Below are 15,237 nucleotides of genomic sequence, written 5' to 3' on the forward strand. Positions count from 1 at the left end.
CAAAAAATTTTGTGGGGATTATTTGTCCGGGATTTTTTGTGGGGATATTTTGTCCAAAAAAATTTGTGGGGATTATTTGTCCGGGATTTTTTGTGGGGATTTTTTGTCCGGGGATTTATTTGTCCAGGGATTTTTTGTCCGGGGATTTTTTGTCCAGGGATAATTTGTGGAGATTTTTTGTCCGGGGATTATTTGTCCTAGCTTCCCTCCCATAACCTATTACTACTACTACAGACGTGAGTAGAAGGGTACTGCCCTGTAACGTTTTAGCATAGGATTTTGTGTTCCCACTGAGTAGGTGCATAGACCTGACAACTACTACGGAGCTTACGCGATCTCACCACCGCCTGCACCGCGGCCGCAATATCCTTCGTCAACAAGTCTGCTTTGAAGTGACGAATAAACTTGACCATCTGTTCCATATAAAAGCTTCTTCTAGGGGAGTATATATTCTTTGCTACTACCTACTAAAAGGCAAAACATAGCAAATTGATGCAAAACACATCAATATTTTATCACTTACAGACAACAATTCTGTCAAATAAATATATGATGTTCACCACTAAACAGGGATACTCTAAGAAGAAAAAATTTATGAGTATGTGAATATTTCAGTTATAAAAGTTACCTAATCACAAATTGCTTTAACTATAAATATGTTTTTATCAATGGCAAACTTTGTTCCAAGCTTATTACAATTATTGCGCATATATACAACTTACACCTACAGTGAAATAGATATAGCTACCTAATTTCAGAAAAAATGGATGACAAGTATTTTCAAAGTTTTAACAAAAGGAAATGTATAAAAGCTTTTACAGAAAGGGCGGTGTGTTTTTTTATTGTTATTTATGATAAGATCATAGTATAGTGTGATATAAACAGTTAGTTTGTATAAAGAGTCGTAAAAAAAGTTAGTGAAATTTATAGAAGGCAACAAAATCAGTTCAGTGTGGTATGAAACGTTTTTTCTAATTCGTTTCGGTTACTTGATAGTCGGGGTTTAGGCAACCCAACAATATTTAACAATGCACATTGTCAAAAATGAACTTAAATGCCATTCGTTGATCCCGAAAAAGCATATGACTGCTTTTATCTAAGTATTTGACTATTTGGAGTTCACATTTTGCCACACTTTCTTTTTCAAATGATTTAAAGTACCTATCTACAGTCGGAAAAATGAAAGAATACCCATGAACGATCATATAAATCTCCTATTTTGTATTTGCTGTCTTTTTCTATAAATAAAAAACATTTGTTATAGAAAAAGAAAGCAAATACAAAATAAGTGATTGATGTGATCGTTCATGGGTATTCTTTCATTTTTCCGACTGTATCTAGTATCTATTAGGTAATGTTGAAAGACACAATCAGCAAGTATGATTGGTAGTAAATCAGTAAGTACAAATAATGTAATTAAAAGAAACAAATTGGCAAGAAAGAAGTACAAATAATGTAATTAGAAGAAATAAATTGGCAAGCGCCACAATACCAAAAAACTTTGCTTAAGAATATCTTACATTGAATGGATTTTCTCACTGAAAATGGTCAAGAGTTCTTTATGATAGCTTTTAAAAGTATTGGCGGCTAGTGCAGGAACAGATTGTTTTTCAAAGTTACTCCAAAGTCTGGAAAAATCTTTCATCAGATAATACCTTAATGCCCAATTATGAGAAAAAAGAGATGCAGAGATAGAGGAAGATCCATTCACTTTAAGAGATGTATAGAGAGATCAGCTAGATATAGAGGAATACATAATCTAGATATGTATAGAGGGGCGAAGGGAACTATAGAGAGATGTAAAAATAAAGAATGCTATGTTAGTAACAGCACAAAATGGTTGAAAGTTTTTTACAGAAATTTTTAAAAGTAGTAGAACTAGTGCATAAGTAGACTGTTTTTCAAGGTTGTTCCAAATTATGGAAAATCTTTCATCAACTTACTGATAATACCTTAACAGATATTTATTACAAAGCAAGATATGTAGAGATAGAACTAGATGAAGCATTGATAGTTTAAAGAGAAATATCTTCTTCTTCTTTATGTGCCATGTCTGTTTCAGACGTTAGCCGTCATCATGTTTACAATTTTCTGAAACCTCTTTCTATCGGCTGATGGGCGAAATAATTCTTCTACTGTGCAGCCACACCATTGTCTAATATTACGCAGCCATGAAAGTCTCTTTCGACCAATCCATCTCTTTCCCTCCACTTTTCCTTGTATTATAAGGCGAAGCAGATGGTATTTAGGTCCTCGAATTATATGGCCGAAGTATTCTGTTTTTCTCCTCTCTATGAGGCTTATGAGCAGACGTTCTAAATTCATCATTTGAAGAACATCTTCATTGGAAGTGTGCGAAATTCACGATATATTTAGGATTCGTCGATAGCACCACAATTCGAATGCTTCTATTTTGTTTAGCATTGTGGTTTTTAACGTCCATGTCTCACAACCATACAATAGGATAGACCACACATAACATTTCAGAACCTTCTCCAAAGATAAATATAGGGAGATACATAATCTAAAGATGTATACTAGGGCAAAGTTAGGTATAGAAAGTTGTACAAATATAGAGGCACGTATCAACAAAAGACCTGGTAAGTGACAAAAAAAGATGAAGCGCATCTCAAGACATTAGAGAGAAAGGTACTGAGAAAAATACACGGCCCATGGAGAATAAGGGGAAAAACGAGATTAATGAATTAAATGACATGTCCAGAGACAACAATACAACTATGGAGATTGTGGTTAAAAAGAAGAAGCAGAGGAAGGCCACAAATGAGATGGGCTGATGACATAAAGAAGTTTGGAGGACACAACGGGAAACAGGTGGCGCCAAATTGACAACACTGGATTGAATTTGGGGAGGCCTATGTACAAAGTTGGATTACTGAATGCTGAAGAAGAAGAAGAAGTCCAGAGACGAGAGGGTACAACATCAACAAAGTAAATATTACAATAATTGTAATATTTTCTTTGTTGATGTTGTACCCTCTTGTCTCTGGACATGTCATTCAATTCATTAATCTGCTATTAGCAGTTGTCGTTCTGTACCAATTCTTCTCAGGATTTCTTCATTTGTTATTCGTGCGGTCCAAGGAACTTTTGGGATTCTTCTATAAATCCACATCTCAAATGCCTCTAGCTTATTCATTGGGCCTTAGGTTCAGGTCAAAGTCAGAGTTCGTAAAGACGTTTCTGAATTTCATGAATGCACTTCTGGCCCTTTCTATCCGACATTTAATTTCCATATCTGACATCCAGTCTTCACATTACCAGGTTCCCAGGTACTTAAATTTTCTTACGCGCTCTTTATCTTGATTGTTATATGCTAGTCTTGCATTTTGATGTTGACATAATTGACGGCTGATTATAAGGAACTTCGTCTTTTTTTATGTTGATGCTAAGTCTTACGTTCTCGCTATGTTCTCCAATTTTATTAAGAAGGTTTTGGAGGTCATCTATATTGTCTACTATTAAGACCGAGTCATCCGAATATCGTATAATATTGACCCAGGTACCATTTACTTTGATGCCGCTTTCGCATTCCTCAAGAGCTTCCTGGAAGATACTTTCTGAACATAAAATGAACAGCAGTGGGGAGTGAATGCATCCCTGTCTTATACCTCTGAGAATTTTTTGAGCTTGCTTTGTTTCATTATCCACCTTGACAACAGTCTTTTGATTCCAGTAAAGAGCTTCTATGCAACGAATGTCTTTTTGATCTATGTCGAGCTGTTTTAGTATATATACGAGTTTATGATATTGTACTCGATCGAAGGCTTTTTCATAATCTATAAAGCCCATCATTACATTTTTCCTTTGATCGTAGCAGTTCTAAGCTAGCACTTGGGTTGCAACTAGTGCTTCCCTGGTACCCAGGCCTTTTCTAAATCCAAATTGTGAGCAACCAATAACCTTATCGCATTTTGTGGAGATTCTGTAGTGAAGAACTTTGAGGAATACTTTTAAAGAATGGCTTACCAGTCTTATCAGTCGGTGGTCTTGATACTTTGTTGGGTTGTTCTTTTTTAGCAAAGGGATAAAGGTAGATAAATATAAGCCATTGGACAGGGAATTTTCCTTTTTTATAGATTTGGTTGAAAAATCTTTGGAGTATCGTAATTCCCTCTTCATCTAACAATCTGAGTAACTCAACAGGAATTTGATCAGGTCCAATTGCTTTCCAGTCTTTTGAGGTATTTATTGCTCTAGAAATTTCTTCAATTGTGATCTCGGGACCAGATAGGTTGTTAATATCTATCACTTTTCCTGAACGAGTATATAACATATTATAGTATATGTCAGTAAATAATTGTAGTCTTTCGTTATTATTTGTTTAATGCTATCAGAAAGTAATTAATAAAGCATTGACATAGTGGTGAGGCAGTGGACTGTCAAATGGATGGTTCCCTTGAACAACTTCGTCGACGGAAGGATGGGTGCACTGGTAGGGTGTATTATTACCAAAATCCGGATGCAAACACAATTTATTTTAAGCACAAACTTGGTTACATTTTTAGCGGTTACAAGTACATACAATTTTCTAATGGATATTATTAAGGTCTACATTCCCATATCACGCCTGCGCGCGACGCTACCATGCAGATCCCTACACAGGTCGATAATAATGATTTCTGCAATCAATCAAGTAGCAGCTCGCTGCGTACACACACATTTCTACCTTTTTATACGGGATGGCGCAAACATGGCCCCCACGTTGATATGTCGTACATTTTTCAGAAAAAATAAAACTAGACAAAGCGTAACTAACAATGTGCGCATATCAATAAAATACAAAAAACTTGGGCATTATACAGCAAAATTGTCACATTAGCCAAAAATTAGAAAAAATTAAATTAGATTTATACCCCTGAATAAAAATCAAAATTAACATTAAATTATCATTAAAAGTACATTCAGAGACGCTTGTAAGTATTAGTCCTTTATAAGCGCCTCACTTGGAAACACTTTACACCTTATTATCGCCAAGAGGCAAAACACTTAACTTCACCACAGGTCTTTTGAATAAGGTGCCACTGGAGTCCTTGACGGTGGCAGCACGAATTATGCCGTCCCTTCCAGGATGGACAGCTTTAATACGGCCTAGATGCCATAATCGGGACGGTACGTTGTCTTCATGGATCAAGACTAAATCATCGACGGCCACAGGTTGGCCTTTGGATGTTCGCCATTTAGGACGAACTTGTAGCTGAGTCAGGTAATGTTTGCTCCAGGTTGACCACAATTCATGTTGCAGCCTTTGAACTCGGCGCCAACGAATGGTGATCGATTCCTTTGGCTCATTATAGCTTGTACAAGGTACTGACCTTAACTCAGTGAATGCAAGAAAATGACCCGGGGTCAAATACTGTAGGTCATTAGGATCAGAGGAGAGGGAGCACAAAGGTCGGGAGTTTAGGATAGCTTCAGCATCTATTAATATATTTGTTAATTCCATAAATGTCAAATTGGCAGTACCAGTTTTTCTGTTAAGAATATTTTTAAAGCCCTTTACGGCGGCTTCCCAAATTCCGCCGAAATGGGGGGCTCGGGGAGGAATGAACTGCCAGTCTATACGAAGTCGTGATACCTTCGACCTTAAAAGCGTTAAATTATCTAATAGGAATCGGTAGGCTTCATTCAAAATGCGGCGAGCACCTACAAAATTAGTCGCATTATCAGTGAATATACACGAGGGCAACCCACGTCGAGAGGAAAACCTTCCGAGGGCCGCTAAAAACGAGTCCGAGGACAAACTGTCCACCACTTCACAGTGTACAGCCTTCGTACTTAAGCAAACGAAGACACAGCCATAAACTTTATAAATTCGCTTAGATTTAGGATAATCCTTTACATTAAAGGGACCAAAGAAGTCGATACCAATATTAGTAAAGGGTTTGGTGAGACTGACACGTTCAAGCGGCAATTGTCCCATTATAGGATATGTGAAACGAGGACGAAAACGGATACAGGAGATACAGTTTCTTAATACGTTCCGAGTAGAACTACGCCCGTTCAATATCCAAAAACGGTTTCTCACTAGAGCTAAGGTGGTTTGAGCACCGACATGACCATTCAAAGTATGAACACTGCGAATAATCAGCTCAGAAAAATGACCTTTCGGTAACAATATAGGATGTTTTTGGAATTCGGTCAGATTAGACAAAGCAAGACGACCTCCTACGCGTAAAATACCCGCAGAGTCGACAAACGGATTCAGGGATAATAAAGATGAACTCTTTGGTAGATCTCGGGATTTCATTAAGTCATCCATTTCGGATTGGAATGCACAACCTTGAACTAACTTAACTAAGGTAAGTTCAGCACTTCTTAGTTCTGGGACAGAGAGTATACCGAATAGGGGAGGTTTAACACGACAGTTGTGAGAAAATCTTAAGCACCAGGCAGTTACTCGTATGAGTTTCTCTAGGTTTGAAATTCTCTCGATGAAAGAAGAATCTATTGACTTGGTAGCCACGGTTAGAACCCGCAGTTCAGGTAATTCCTGCGGAATCTGGACGGGATTATCGGGGAATTCATCGGGACCGTTCCACCAAATTTCGGAATCCTGTAACATCGAAACCGAGCATCCACGAGAGATTAGATCTGCTGGATTCAACCGACCGGGAACAAAAAACCAATCATCTGGGTTGGATAAATCAATAATATGGCTTACTCTATGAGCAACGAAAGTTTTCCAACGACTTGGACAAGAGCGAATCCAAGAAAGTGTGACTGATGAGTCGGAAAAATAACGTTTTCTCGATATTTTTAAGGGTAAGGCGTTAGAGACTACATTCATGAGGTCAGCTAGTAGTACTGCCGCGCAGAGCTCTAACCGGGGAACGGAGATAGTTTTAAGTGGGGCTACGCGCGATTTGCCGCATATAAGGCTATGAGTGACGTCGTCACCGATACAGGAAACAAGATAAATGCAGCAACCGTAAGCCTTTTCACTGGCGTCACAGTACCCCCTTAAATCATAGGTACTGGAGCAACAAGATATGCATCGAGGGATCGTGATTTCACTTACTGAAGACCAATCTAGACTTAGATCTGACCATTCGGATAATAAATCTTCAGGCAATACCTCATCCCATGAGTAATTAGATTTCCAAAGTTTCTGCATGAATAACTTGGCACGAACAATGACTGGGCCGATTAACCCAAGAGGGTCAAACAGTCGGGATATTTCGGCCAACATGCATCGCTTTGTACGAGCAGATCTGGAATTTATGTCACAATGGTATTTTAGATGATCACCACGATTCGACCAATATACCCCCAAGACTTTCGGTAATTCATTTTCCGACGCATCCAACATTTTTTCGGTAGCTAGATCGCTGGAGGGTATGGCTTCACCAAATTTGGTGGAATTGGTACACCATTTACTCAATTCTAAACCAGCTGTGGAGAATAAACTTACCAAACGGTTACACAAAGAGATTAATTCCTCTTCGGAATCAGAGCCGGTTAAAGCATCATCCATATAGAAATCATTACAGACTAATCTAGCTAGATCAGCGTCAGAATGAAGAACAGATTCACCCAAGACCTTTAAGCACCTTGTGGCAAGAAATGAAGCGGGCTTGGTACCATAAGTTACGGTATTCAATCGGTATACTGAGATTGGTTGGTCAGTATTAAATCGATATAAAATATTTTGGAAAACTCGGTCGCCTTCTCTTATTAAAAATTGTCGATACATTTTGCGAATGTCTACGGTCACAGCCCACTTGTAGCAACGAAAACGTAATAATAATACAAATAGATTATCTTGGATTACAGGACCTTTCAACAATATGTCGTTTAAACTGACACCATTGGAGGTTTTAAACGAAGCATCAAAAACAACTCGGATTTTGGATTCAATACCGTCTTTCAAGACAGCATGATGTGGAATATAATAACCAGAATCACTCGCACACGAAATGTCATATAAGAGGGACATGTGACCAAGTTTTAAATATTCCAGGATAAATTCGTCATAGTGCAACTTAAGACTCGGATTACGCTCTAATTTGTTTTCGAGATTCAGAAATCTCTTCTTACAACCAGTAAGAGAATCTCCTAACCTTTCGGGGGATTCGACAAAGGGCAGCGCAACTACAAACCGACCGGAATCATCGCGATGAGTATGTGAGGAAAAATGACTTTCAGCAATCTTGTCTTCAACGGCTAAGATAGGGCTTGCGTTAACGAAATGTTCTATTTCCCAAAATCTGGATATGGATTTCTCTACTTGAGATAAATTTAGTAAGTGACACTTAGAATGGGATTGGGAAATTTCAGTGTTCACGGCACCATTAATTAACCAGCCAAAAACACTGTTTTGAAGTAATAAATTTGGGTCGATAACGAGTCTATCTTGTTTGAGGCATCTCCAAAATAACTGAGCACCTATCAATAAGTCAATTTCATTGGATAAATTATATTGAGGATCTGCTAGCCTTATTTCAGCGGGAATAATGAATACACTGCGATCCACTGGTTTAGCAGGAATACAATCTGTGATGTGATCTAATATATAACAATTCAAGGAGGCAGAGAAATTTTCAGAAAAGGATGAAACTTCAACGCTGATGATTTGGGCAGCAGTAACAGCTTTACCTCCAACACCCTGTATGGACAGCTTCGCAGGATGGCGACATAAGTTTAAGCGATTTGCTAATCTGGAAGTGACCACGTTTACCTGTGAACCGGAATCCAAGAGACCGCGCGCAGCGTGAATTTGACCGGTGTGGTCCCTTAGCCCGACTATGCAAGTGGTGAGGAGTATGTTTTGATTTGGTACACCAAGACTGGATAAAACATTACTTACGGGGGTTGGTGTAGTACTATTCACATCATTATTGGCCGTATTGGAATTAACCGTGTTCGAATTAACCGGCGGAGTTCTGTCTACGTGCAGTACCGTGTTATGTCGACCACTGCATATAGTACATTTTGACTTTCTGCAGTTTTTACTAAAATGTCCTGCATTAAAACAATTTAGGCAAACACGCTTGCTTATAATTAAAGCAACTCTTTCTTTTGGATTTAATTTCAACAAATCAGGACATAAACGCGTGAAATGAGGAGACATGCATACGGCACATTTAATTTTCCCACTGGGAGGATCGGAATTTATACATGCTAAAGACTTGCAATTTTTAGTACTATTGTCACGAGTGTGGGTTGGAGTGGTCTCAAGGAGCTGACATTTTTTCACTAAAAAGGATCTCAACTGTTCAAAGGTAGGAAACTCATTACCCTTCAAGGTGGCGTCCCATTCATTCTGCATTGAACGAGGAAATTTTTCATGGATAATTTGGATAATAAAATCATCACAATGCTCTACTGGGCGCTTTAAATTTTTAAGAGATCTATGGCTTTGAACTAAAGTATCTAACAAATATCTGATGGCGTCATATGACTCCTTTTGGATAGGTGGGATATGACATATTGCCTTTACGTGACCGTACACTGTGACCCTGGCATTGTCAAAACGTTCAATCAAAGACTGCATCGCAATCTTGTAACTACCAGGAGTAACGTCTAAACCACGAACTACGTCTAGCGCGACATCGGAAAGGGAGGATAGCAAATATTGCAACTTGTCAATCTCGGACAAACTACCACGACAATCTACTAGTGTGTCAAATCTGGATTTAAAGGAAGCCCACTCGGTTATTTTTCCCGAAAATTTAGGCAAGGATAGAACTGGCAATCCAATTCCGGAACCCGTATACCCCGTCTCGCGGGAGGATGAAGAATACCCATCTTTAATTTTAAGAATTTTATTGTCTAGTTCGGCATGACTTTCAAAGTAAGGAGCGTATTCCTTATCAAATTCTTCAACATAATTACTCTCAATTGCCAGAAAAAATGAATTTAAAGCTCGTTCGGCATTTTTAATTGAATTTAAAATTATATGCACATTCTGTGGATCTTTCTCAATGGTATTACTTAAAATAGTGAAAAACCTTCTGGCAGAACCTCTTTTATTATTTAATTCGGATAAATTAACATTACTTTGTTCTGCTTCAGCCATAATTGCAAATAAATAAAAAAATAATACTGCAATACTACGAAACTTTTATTAAAAATTAAATTATTAAAATAGGAATTTTTGGTGGAATCAACTCGAGCTTAAACAAGAATTTCTATGCATTTATCAAAATTGTTGTTGGAATATTAAAATTGCTGTAATAAATTTTTGGTGGAATGAACTAGGACAAAATCTGGTATTAAAATGGCGGGAATAAAATAAATAAATTGGAAAAAAGGTTGGTTGGGTATTAAATACGGTTACAGTGGATATCAACAAGCAAAGGATATTATGGATATGGTAATAAAACACTCGGATCATTTAATAACATTAGCTGAGACAAGTACTCACCTATTTACAAACGTGAATTCCACAATGGCGAAAGCTTGCCGGCGATGCGTTCAAAAGATCCGGCTCGAAGGACCAAATGGTGAGGCAGTGGACTGTCAAATGGATGGTTCCCTTGAACAACTTCGTCGACGGAAGGATGGGTGCACTGGTAGGGTGTATTATTACCAAAATCCGGATGCAAACACAATTTATTTTAAGCACAAACTTGGTTACATTTTTAGCGGTTACAAGTACATACAATTTTCTAATGGATATTATTAAGGTCTACATTCCCATATCACGCCTGCGCGCGACGCTACCATGCAGATCCCTACACAGGTCGATAATAATGATTTCTGCAATCAATCAAGTAGCAGCTCGCTGCGTACACACACATTTCTACCTTTTTATACGGGATGGCGCAAACACATAGATAACAAAAAAAGAGTTTCAAAGGACTAACCCAACAGAATAACCAATCATTTGCAATTGCCAAAAACGAAATCCTCTTTAAAGGGGTTTTTGAACGCTTTTGATTCGTTTCGGGCACTTGTCATATGTCTTACGACATATTATTCATGTTATACGACATATGACAAGTTCTCGAAACAAATAAGAAGAGTAGAAAAGCCCTATTTTAAATCATAGAGTTTACAATCCAGTGATCAATTGTGATATATTTTGAGCTATGAAGCCACGTCTGCTGCTCTTTGATAAACCGAATAATTTTAAAGCCATTCGATACAAGCGTTCAATAATTATTTAAGCTGTTCTTCACACAGATGCCATTTTTTCCCAATATCTCAAAATATAAACAAATGTCCCCTCATCCTTTTTTTGCTAACCTCACCAAGTATTTTCGACAACGTGCAGTGTTATTACAAACTATAAGTCGTTCCATAAAAACGTCTCAACCACATTCGCCCAACAACTCTTTACAAAAACCCTGTACGACGCAAAACTTACAACTAATCCCTGGCTAACATGCCGCTTAAACCAGGATCAGTATGGAAATGACAGTCATGGCTATCTGGGATGCGACGAAGCCGGCACCGCTCACTTGGATGTCGCTCTCCTTCAAAAATGGGGCGTCTATGACGTGGATGATGCCGTTAGTGCATTCGACGTTTGGTCGGAAAACTGGGATTTTCTCGCCCTTCCACACAATGATGAACGCTGAAAAAAGTTTTATAATTAGGAACGGACCTACACATCTCTTACACAACAATTTTGCTACAATATTTAAACGATGCTAGGAGCGATATTTTTACAGTAAAAATGTAATAAGTATTATAATTTGAAGGTGATTGAAGTATTTGTATCTAAAAGTCAAAGTTTTCATCCTAATAAAGATATTTAAAAATATTTTTAAAAGGTATTTCATTGAAAACTTATTGGACCATTTTCCTGGTAAGACGTCCATGGCTTTTTAAAAATTGTAAGCCAGATGGATGCTGAAGCGAAGAAGACAAGAGGGACTTCTAAAATTTGCAATTCACGACCCCGTCTGTTCAGCGTGGTAAATTCCAACGGAAAATGGACCTATGTTACTCAAAGGAGTAATACTAATATAAAATAAAAATGTATACCATTTTTATTCAGTTGCAATGCGAAGCCAAAATTGTCTTAATTTTAACTTAGTTCAGAGAGCGCAACCAGCACTCTTGTCGACGATTTCGCCACTTTCTAGTGGCTCCTCAGAGAATGCATAGGTTGTTATCTCTGAGGTATATATTGTTGTAGAATTGTTTTTTTAAAGAAATTAAAAAAAATTAAATTTATATCAAAACCCATAAGATCATAGTTTTTCATCACCCTGTATATGACCAAAATTGTATAGAATTTAATTTTGCTATTAAACAAGTGTTTCGGAAAAATGAAAACGATTAGTGATAATGATTCGACGAAATAGACGGGACATTAACAAAATTCTGTGATTAGAAAGTGGACAGAGCGTTGACGGGAACAATGACGTTTTTAAGGTCTTTCCGGGAAGGTTTTTAATTTGGTAGACAAATTGTATTAGTTTTTAGATGTAAAAGTAGAAAGTAGAAAAGAACTAATTATGATATTTCTTGAAATTTGACAAATTGGAAAAGTTATGTGGAAGAATATTTGGTTTCTTAACAAATTTTGAGAGAGAAATAAGCGGTACTGTGTAATGAATATCGATGGAAGGCAGTCGAGTTTTTAAAAGTGTGTAATCAGTGTAGAGTGGTGTGATCAGCCTTTGCGCGCAGAATCAAGTTGAAACCAAATTGTCGACCGGTTGAAGAGTTAATTTTCCTGGTCCGAGGGAGATTTCTTTATTTTGTCTAGAACGAGTAGCTGATTATTATGTTTTTATGCACAAGATATCGAGCAAGGAAAACTGAGTAATAGAATTCGAGCAAGTCCTGTGTGTTTTTCTTGGAAGCAGTTTGGACGTGAGGGACTTTTTCGCAACATCCAGAGAGTACGTGGTGGGAGAATCAAGGACGGCGAAATCCAGAAAACGAGGGAGTGAAGAAACAAAAAGGTTAGTCAAATCATTTGTCGGAATGGAGAAAAGTTGTTTATATCAAAACCATATTTGTTTATTTGTTTATTGAACATTTTTTTTGAACGCAGTTAGTCATTTCAAATTTGAGAAATCAATTCAAAAGAAGAAAAGTAAAATTCATTAAATTTAGTATGAGTAAATAATAAATTAATTAAATAATTTTTTTTGTCAAAACAAGGGGATATCAAAGTTAGAGTTTAATTTACTAAGTTAGAAATTGTTGCAACAAAGTTAAATTTTAGTATTTTTTGAATCATTTGTACACGGCTCATTTGATAAAAACAATAGATTACTTTTATATGATTTTGAGTGTTTTCAATTTCTATGTTTCCACCCTGGAAGAAGTAAGCAACTAGAAATACTAGAAGCCACAGATCACAGGTATTTTATCAAATACAAAATTAGCCCTGAGAATAAAATTGATTGGAAAAGTTAATTTGAATTTAGTTTTGTTTTTACATAGGCAGTAAATAAAATAATTGAATAATCAATTAAATTAAGAATTTGCTAATCAATCTAAATAAATAGATAAAGTAGAGCATAACAATATACGAGTATATAGTCCCCGCATTGCAACTGACGTGATGTGAAGGTAGGATTGCATTAGGACTCAGGGCTAAGTCCTTATTCTTCTTAAGGTTCCGTGCATTTCTGCATAGGCTTCCACCGTACATTGCCTTGTCAGGTGAGATGCTACATAGTCAGGATTAAATAATTCTGTTCTTAGCAGCATTGCGAAGCATTCCATAGCTGTGGATTCCTGTCGGCTACCGAAGAGAAGTTTCCTGACTTCTTGTTACAAGAGGAATAGAATAGAAGATTCGCGAAATGGACAAAAACACTAGTAAAAACTTTACCAAAATTTCGTAGTACTGTTATTTAATTCTGTAAAAATTCATATTGGATTTAATCCTACATCGTTTAAATATTATGGTGTACATACATTATACATAAAAGAAAAGGAAAAAAGAAGGTGCTGCAAAAGATATGACAGTAATGTGTTGGTGAAACCATACAGTGCTACTGTCTCCGATCATTTTTAGTGCATATTTTGCAGAAGTGATCAAGTGATGTCCAGATATGAAAATAATTAGTTTAACATATTATTGAAAACAGACACTAGTGATTTGAGTTGAAAATTAGCTGTAAGTTTCCTCAAAAATTTACTGTTTTTGTCGGGCTCTGGGCCCCCCAGAATCCCCCTCCAAGTATGTTTGACCACCTCTTCATTGGTGTTCCTACTGGTCGAAGTCCCACCACAGTTCCATTAAGCGTTCTACTAGACGTTTGTTCCAACTAGCGTTACCAGGTGTCCCGATTTGCGCGGGACGTCCCGATTTTCAGGGGTCTGGGGACGCGTACCGATTTGTACCTGATCGGGACACTAAATATCCCGATTTTCACCCACGAGAACCAATTTCAAAAGGACTTGCAGTGAATTTTATAAATATGTTATAAAAACAAGGCACTCCTAAAAGCGGCAAAATCGAATGAAAAATATAATTTTAATAAAAAATAAATAATTAACTTAATCTACGATTTTTTTGTAATTTCGTCTAATTATTATTATTATGTAGGATTAAATATATATTATAGAAACACCTTGTAGTCCAGTAAATGAACGGTAAATACGGCGATACCGTGTAATTTTCAGTAGTAATTGCACAAGAGCTCTGAAATTATTGAATTTTTCCCGAGTGACACTTTAACAGTTTTAATTTAAATTATGTCAAAGTGTCACGAGAGCAAAAATTCTATATTAATTTCAGAGGTCGAGTGCAATTTGTTGCGATTATTTCATGAATAAAACTGTTCAAAACCAAAATTGTATTGTAATTTATTTATGTAAGTACCATTAAACACACAGTTTTTATAAATATTTGATGATTGAAAGTCATCACTTTTATAATTTTTAAAACATTAATTGTCATGAATGTCACTGAATGTATTTTTTCGTAGCAACGAAGGGCATCTGACGTAATATACTTAACGACGGGAGATTATCAAAAATTATCGATTTAATTCAGATTTCTGTAGCTTTCTATTGGTCAGAATCTCCTATGAATGAAATAATCAAAATCAACTCCGAATTGCATGAAAATTTGGACGGGTTATGCCGTTGGTTGCTTTTACTCGGGGGGTGGCAGTCACCCCTAGTTGGGGGTGAAAAACCGCACGTTTAAAATAAGTCTGGAGATGGATAAATTGACTAATTCTAAGTAATTTTAGTTCTATAGAATTTTAACTTAGTTAATACTTTTCGAGTTATTTACGATTAAAAATGTTTATTTTTCGACAAAAAAATCACGTTTTCAGACGATTTTCACAA

At 36.8% G+C, this 15,237-nt stretch overlaps 1 protein-coding gene across 1 annotated transcript in view; it reads right to left on the reverse strand.

The window, feature by feature from the left end:
- Positions 1 to 10,557: 10,557 nt before the first annotated feature.
- LOC114328983 (fasciclin-1) overlaps positions 10,558 to 15,237 on the reverse strand; it is a 319,916-nt gene continuing 315,236 nt past the window's right edge. Inside the window, exon 11 of the mRNA XM_050658656.1 lies at positions 10,558 to 11,542. Coding sequence (XP_050514613.1) covers positions 11,358 to 11,542 — 185 coding nt within the window. The 3' untranslated portion in view covers positions 10,558 to 11,357. The remainder of the gene's footprint in view (positions 11,543 to 15,237) is intronic.

Source organism: Diabrotica virgifera, chromosome 8 (assembly GCF_917563875.1).
Source record: "Diabrotica virgifera virgifera chromosome 8, PGI_DIABVI_V3a".
Taxonomy (NCBI): Eukaryota; Metazoa; Arthropoda; class Insecta; order Coleoptera; family Chrysomelidae; genus Diabrotica; species Diabrotica virgifera.